At 40.5% G+C, this 7865-nt stretch overlaps 1 protein-coding gene across 1 annotated transcript; it reads left to right on the top strand.

Moving 5' to 3' along the window:
- Window positions 1-590: 590 nt before the first annotated feature.
- Window positions 591-7326, top strand: LOC135244925 (uncharacterized). Its single transcript, XM_064317612.1, has 8 exons — window positions 591-694; window positions 3150-3664; window positions 4901-4960; window positions 5885-5944; window positions 6090-6292; window positions 6500-6659; window positions 6779-6873; window positions 7082-7326. The coding sequence occupies exons 2-8, from the start codon at window positions 3151-3153 to the stop codon at window positions 7136-7138; spliced, it is 1149 nt and encodes a 382-aa protein (XP_064173682.1). The 5' UTR covers window positions 591-694; window position 3150; the 3' UTR covers window positions 7139-7326.
- Window positions 7327-7865: the final 539 nt, after the last annotated feature.

Here is a 7865-nt window from a genome sequence, read left to right as displayed (position 1 = left end):
GACAATGAAATAATGAAAGTTCCCTTTGGAAAAAGTGAGGCCAAATCATTAATAAGAGAGGCAGTGAGTGATTTGTGGCAGAAGAAGTGGGACATAGATATCAAAGGGAGACACTATTACAGTATACAGAAATCCATTAAGGTGAAGGCTTTCAAAGGGAAGTGCAGAAGAGAGGAAGGGGTTTTTTCAAGGTTAAGATTTGGACACACTGGATTAAATTCAACTCTTTATTTAATGACAAAGTGTATTTCAGATAAATGTGATATTTGTAATATTCCCGAAAATGTTGAGCATGTCATAATGAGATGTACTAAATATAATTCAGAGAGGAACACTTTACGTGATAAGATATATGAGCTAGAACGGGAATAGAATTTCTCTTTATATTCCTTAACGATGCAGGATTATATCGTGATATATAGTTTTGTTTTTTTGTTATATATATAGGTTTTTTTTTTTGTTTGTTTTTTTATGTAGTCCATTCCAGTCAATTCCAGTCCATTATGTAATCTGATGTAAAGCCCTGGTGTTACACACTCCGATACAGTAGGTGGCGGTATGCACCTATACATGTTTGTTTGCAATCCGCCATTAAATTTAGAGGAGGAGGAGGAGGAGGAGAAGAAGGAGAAGAAGAATTATTATTATTATTATTATTATTATTTCACCGTGGTTAGACGACGTTAAAGAGCAGGTGAGTGTTGCACTATGCCTTTATATTTTTAACTGAATGTATTGCAGATCTTTTCAGTTAGTAGTATTTGCAATGTAATGTTGGAGTCCTACTTTCAGCATGCATGTTTGCAGTTCTAGCTGAATGTTGCTAATGCTTTAAGTTAGCCGGTGAAATGGTGGCGTTCAGACCTGCCGTCTGGCGTCTGTTCTGGGACTAATTTGAGTCAGTGGTCTGTTAGAAAACATATTTGCTAGTTTGAGTATTTAACGCTAATAGCCCAGTGGAAATGTAATGTAAGACCAGCTAGCATTACCTAGCTGATCTCGGTGATGACATGTTTCGTTAGTTAACAATTGCTAGCTCAACATGTATAAACGGCGGTCCGTAATGCACCTTGTTCATGTCCTCATGAGATGCTAATGCATGCTGTTTGCTAGTTAAAATGTGATGTTAAATTAGTTGTGGCGTGGTGTTCATGGCTGGTGTTTGGGGAACTGGAGTTAGCAAGCCTTTTCAAGCTAGCATTGTTGGCGCCTGTTTTGAAAGCTATGCGTAGGGAGGGCAAAACCAGATATATAAATATATATAAATGTAGAAATATCTTTGGCAAAGCGGAGCTTTAGAATGTCGCCAGCAGTGTGCGTGAGCTCGACGATGCATTTTGTCACAGAAAAGGTCGTTTGTCGCCTTTTTTAGTTCATTACCGTTGGGATAGAAATATGTCTATGATAGAAATTGCTATAATTAAGTGGTACTGTGCTGTTCGCCTTAATTGATCGCCGTACAAGGTTAATGTGAAGTATCTAGCACAACCGGACAGCACTAACCCATAAAAATGTAGCCTACTTTGAATGGTTCAAAGCTCTGACCCTTGCCTACACTGCTGCCAACAGGACAGCCCCCATCTACTTGCAGGACATGACTCGATTCTATGTGCCTGCTCGACCACTCCGCTCTGCGGCAGCAGGGCGCCTTGTAACCCCTCCCACCCGCCCAAAGGGATCACATAGCTTCTCCACTCTAGCTCCCCAGTGGTGGAACGAACTCCCCCTCTCTCTTCGAACCTCCCCCTCACTACCCATCTTCTGCCGTTGCTGAGGACTCATCTCTTCAGACTATACCTAGACTAACCACCACCACACTGTATATTTCACTCTAAATCTCTCTCCCCCCCCCCCCCCTTTTTTTTCATGACACTTGTTACATGTTGCCCCGTGTGTGTGTGGTAGTGGGTTTGACTTATGCAAAGCGGTCTAACTTTTTTCATACATTTCATAAGTTGTTTAATAAAGTCATTGGAATAATCTAGGCCCAATTGAAACTGTGTGGAATCATGCAGCATAAATGGCTCCGTAAGAACTATGACTGATGAGCAGTTTTCAGTTTTAGCCACTAGGATGGAGTCTGGTGTCATTAACGATTAAACCACTTTTAAAAGTGAATTTACAAAATGTCCATTATTGTGGCCTTTGCATTGTAGATGTTGTTATATCATATTGTGGTGTCTATTAATTTTACAGCACAGCCCTAAATGACGACAGTAAAAATGCAGTTTTTCCCCATTCACTACTATGTCCTTGGCATTTCTGCCAACTGTAAAATCATGTCCTAGCACAGTGCTAACTGATTGGCTACTTGATGTTTCCTATACTGTTTCTATATGTCACTTCCATCATAGCGCTCTGACTGAAAATGTGCCTCTCTTCTCTCTCTTCTTCTCTCCCTCTCTCTCTCTTCTTCTCTCCTCTCTCCCCTCTTCTCTCTCTCTCTCTCTCTCTCTCTGTCTCTCTCATCTCTCTCTCATCTCTCTCTCTCTCTCTCTCTCTGTCTAGTCCTTCCTTCTTCTCTCTCTCTCTCTCTCTCTCTCTGTGCGTATGGATTGCTTTGACGTGCGTCTCATATTCTATGAGTCTGTGACTACACTTGTATGTATGTGTCCTTTGAGATTTGGATTTGACTTTTGGTGTGCCTTAGCCCAAAGAAGATTGAACACCACTGACTTTTAGGATAATCGTCCACATACTTAATACAGCGTTTCCTGTGGAAATTGCTTGTAGGCGTGGTGGCGTCGTAGGTTGCAGTTGGGAGTTTGGTTTGGTCCCAGACAAAAATTGCGAAAATGGTCAGTATAGCCTATGTGACATTTTAAAGATGTTTTAATAATATCCTAATAATAAGTCATTACTGTTAATATTAATAATGAACGCGTAAAAAAGAGTCAAGGTCTTGGTATTATTCCCGTCTCCCTTTGTCGAGGCTCAGTGTTAATGGTGTGGCGGTGCTCACGCTAAACATTAACAGCAGAAACCCTGTAATAGCCTACATACGGCTACATGGGCACTAGATTCAAATGTTGATTCTAAATTAAATTTCCCGGGATACAGTTAGCCTACAATTTCAAATTATGTATGCCCTAATTTGCATATTAGAACTATTTCCCCCCTGAGCAAAAAATTTCAAATGTTTTTTATAGGATGAGTGAAGGAAAGAGAAAGAGAAGGAGCCAGTACGCAAGGAGCTGGAGGTCTGCGAAGAAATGTCTTCGTACGACGAGGGCAAACGCCCACCGTGATGATACTCAGTCATCCTCCAATGGCATTGCAGAACACCGGGAGGAGATTAATATTCCTGAGCCCCGTAACAGTCATGAGGAGATGACGAGAACTGGTGTCCCTTACTCAGATGTGGAAATTCCACACTTGGATGAAGATGCCGTTACAGGCAGCCAAGTGGACACTGACTTGGATCACCCTAAAGATTCTTCTCTGTGTGAGGAATTGCGGGCCTGGGCAAATGAGTTCTCGATCAAGCCTAATGCCTTGGATGCTTTGCTTAAGATCTTGCAGCAACATGGCCACCAAGAACTGCCTTCCACCAGCCACACACTGATGCAAACTTCCAGGGATGTATTTGCTCAGTGGGTTTTTAAAAATTTTTTACTTCCCACCATGCTACACAAGAAGCCATCGAGCATTAATTTCAGAAGAGGTAAGCCCAAAACAATGCAACAGCTCTGACCCGGTCAGGTAATATTATTTATTTATTTTATTTCTTCAGTTATTTTCTACACTTAACTTGTGTAGCCAACCAAATTACATTTCCTCCTGCCTAAGAAAGAGTATAAATTGGTCCCACTAACGTTAACTGCAAACCTGACAGAAACACAGAAGGAAGAGTGGTAAATCTAGAGTTAGTTTTTCAACAAATGTGAGTATTTAAATGGAACAAATGCTGTTAAATGTTCATATAGATTGTTTAAAGAGTGTGTGAAAACATTTACTGCTGTTGTATTGTGATTTGTCTACCTGTTATTTATTTAAAGTTTATTTATTTTTAACTTATTTAAAGTTTCAGAGTTATAATCTGTTTAAGTCCCCACACCCATCCTGTTTCCATCTGGGTGTTGAGTACCCCTTTTCAAATGCAAGCTCTCCCCCGAGACTTAGGTGCCGAGAGCCATTGGAAAGCAACCCTGGGTGAACAGAAATTATAATATGTGAAGCGTCATTGAAAAGGAACCAGAGGAGGAGTGAATTATCACATGCATGAAGCCTTTCCTCCTGGCTAGACCCCATTGTTTAGAGAATGTGAACATATGATTTAAAGCACTGATGTTTGTTAGAACACAGTAAGGCTTACAGAAATGTTTCATGCTTTTGTGTGGAGTCCTTATGAGACGAAAAATAGTGCATTGAAAGTCCTTGAATTTGATTTAACGTTGTCCATATGAACCCTGTTTTCATGTTAAACATTTTACCAGCTACCTGGTATAGGGGCGGCATAGCTCAGGAGGTAAGACCGATTGTCTGGCAGTCGGAGGGTTGCCGGTTCAAACCCCGCCCTGGGCATGTCGAAGTGTCCTTGAGCAAGACACCTAACCCCTAACTCCTAACTGCTCTGGCGAATGAGAGGCATCAATTGTAAAGCGCTTTGGATAAAAGCGCTATATAAATGCAGTCCATTTACCATTTACCATTTATCATTGAGGCTCGCTGGGGGGGGGGCTCTCTCTTCCGTGTGCAGTTCTGACCATGGTTTCGCCGTGCCATGTTTGCATTATGGCGATTGTGAAATTTGTTGTAGCTTTGAGATGGTCTGAGTGTCCTTTTTGTTCTGAATTTTGTTGAAGCTACACAAAATTACAAAATTATTAACTCATACTAGCGCTAATCATACCGGAGCCAATCTCTTTCAACCATTTGTGATGCTGTTTTTGTTTCCCAGAGGTCCGGAGCCCCCAGCTTGGCATTCCAGCTTCACCAAATCCATCGAGCTTTGCAGATGGTATGTTGGTGAATGGTGAATTTTTTTTTTTACTAAATACTTGATGTTGCAGGCAGGGATATAACTTGAGGATTTTGGGTGCTACCCAGCTGGCCTAGTAACTTGGAAAATGTACTTTTTCCAATCTTGTAAGATTGCGTTATTTATTTGCTGAGGTTAACCAGGATTCGTTGAAGTTGATGCAGTCACTTTGTTGTGTTGTAGGACTAGGGAAATGCTACAGGAGTTCATTTCATTACCCAGTTTGTTTACATGCATTATAACTCCGATAGCATTCCCCTCGAATTCTGTGGGAAACACAGAATTCAAAGGGAGGGGGGTTGAGTGCCTTTTTATTCTTGTATTCTCGTATATTGTCAATATATAGGCTATTTTCAATAAAGGATCCCATTACCTGAATGACTGAAAAATTATCTGATGTACTCCATTTTTAATAGTTTCATTTGTCAAACAAATAACTAACCTTTATATATCTGAAGTGCTCCCTTTCAAGTACTACTTTGTGTCAAAGATAGCATAACTTAAAAATATAAACAGCGCTACACTGTTCTGTTTGTTGCTTGCTTGTCCTGTGTACAAGGTACAGAAGAATAGAAATTAGGCCCCTTTTACAGAGAGATCAGCTTTTCTGCCCCTCTGCCCTGCTACATCTCTCCGTGCTGTCATTTTCGCCTGTATCTTTACATCGTTACATTACTAGCCATTGTGACATTATCTACTCTGTTTTACTGCTTAGCAGCTACCTGGTCCAGACTTTCCCAAATGAATGGTTAAGTGATTGAGCACAATATAGGCCTATTTACTTTTGACCCAAATTATGTGCTGAACAGAGTAGCACCAAGGCCTGAAAAGGTAACGGAAAAGAATACATTCCCAAAACATTATTTTCACCAAACACTGACTTCAATTGATTTTCTTTTGCAGAGTTCTCTACATTTTGCGCAACAGCTCAAATGGAAAGTAGAGCACAAGACCAGACTACAGGTAGTTATGGGATATTATACGGAAACAGCTCTTTGCTCATTGACAGATATTTGCATAGTTGTTTCCAGAGGAAATTCAGTTTTGTGAAAAGTGCAAATATGTAGCCTGAAAGGTACTTTCAGCCACAACTCTTGTTTATATCCAGAATTTCAGAGAGTGGTGTTGCAGCAGCTGGCCACAATCACTGAGACACAAATAGAAATCACGCAGATGTTAAGGAGACTGAAAAGAAACGAGCCCGGTGCTGTAAGGGTATCAGTGCTGGATGCACTGGACCCTGCGAAATCCGAAGATGAGCTGCAGGTCTTGGAAGACCAGCTGCAGGACAAAGAACATCAGAGGAAGATGGTGAGCAACTGCAGTGCAGAAGAAGTTTTTTTTTTCCCCTTTTAAAATGTATTGACACTCGGTGTTTCTCCTACAATTGCACTGGCGTAGTAAAAGCGCCATTAGTACCAATTGGTTTCGGCAGTGGCAAAGTATATTGTGCATCCCTACTCTCAAGGCAAAACATCGGTAAAGTAAATAACACTAGATTGTCTTTGTGTTATGCAGACACAATATCTGAGTACAATGGGCGGGAAAGACTTGGCAGATGGAGTCCGGCGGGTCATGCTGGCGATTGCTACACATACTGTTTGGAGCAACTACAGTGTGCACGGAAAGAAGGGGAAGAAGCCTCTGAAGAATATGACCGTATACAGTGTCATATTACGTAAGAAATAATTCATATTGTTTCACAAAATGACCAAGTTGTGTTATTTCCATTGTCTTTTGTTGCGTGTTCATGACAAATCCATTGAAACCAGTACCTTTATTGATAACTTTATGAAGGGGCAGTTATGGCCTCCAGGCCAAACGATACCCTGGCAGACGTGGCCGTCCAGGTGCAGGAGACACTGAAACATGCCCCTGCCCGATGCAAAAAGGTATGTGAATTCAGGGTTTATTTTATTTCTCCTATCCAGTGACACAACATACTTCCAATGAAATGATATACCTTTTTTGCCTTTTTGCCCCATGTAATTTAAAATGCAAACCCCGAGCTAAAAGTATTTTTTTATCATCAAAAATGAATCAAAGTGAATGTGTATGTGAGGTGTGTGTTTACAGCCATTTCATTGGATATGTCTTTAGGTATCTGCAGAAGCTCCAGGCCCTCCGTCCATCTCTCCTTCAGATGGGGAACTTTAACCATCTTCGATTCCGGAAATATTGCCGGACTCCTCATCCTTGGTGTTGGGACAAAGTTTTTTTTAAATGGACAAAAGTTGTTTATGGACCCACTGCTCCTAGGTAATTAGGATGGATTAAATGCAGAGGACGCATTTCACTGTGTGTACATGTATGTGCACGTGACTAATAAAGCATTCTTCCTCTTCCTCTTCTTGTTTCTTACTGAATAATGTTCGGTTTTAAAGCACTTGTTTTTAGTTCTTGATGGTGCTACAGAAATTCAGTATAATGTTGCATTTGATGTTTTTTAACTTCCCTTACAACAAAGATCATACCTAATGGGAGTTTATTTGGTGATTGATTGTTTTTTTCCAAGATGCTTGAACATTACTTTATATTTACTTTATACAAGTTGCTTGAGCATTACCGCAAGTTATCCAGGTACATTTCTCACAAAAATGTCAGATTTACATTGCCAGTTCATCTGTTGCAGGGTGGTGATTTTTTTTTTTTTTTGGCGAGGCTCAGGTCAAACAACTCTCCGTACAGTACTAGAATAAAAAGAGAAATACAAAATAGGATTTTCGCATGGCCGAAGACTTTTCCTAAATGCAGTTAGGATCTTATCACCAGGTAGGAATTATTACAGAGGCATTCTAAATTGTGAAATTCTTGAGACGGAATGTAGGATAGTCAGACCTGTCCCCATGGGCCTAAAAATACTATGTCAAATCTCAACAAAAAA

This window comes from Anguilla rostrata, chromosome 18 (assembly GCF_018555375.3).
Source record: "Anguilla rostrata isolate EN2019 chromosome 18, ASM1855537v3, whole genome shotgun sequence".
In the NCBI taxonomy this organism is placed as follows: Eukaryota; Metazoa; Chordata; class Actinopteri; order Anguilliformes; family Anguillidae; genus Anguilla; species Anguilla rostrata.
The sequence above is the reverse complement of the archived record's forward strand: the minus strand, read 5'-3'. Positions and strand labels throughout refer to the sequence as shown.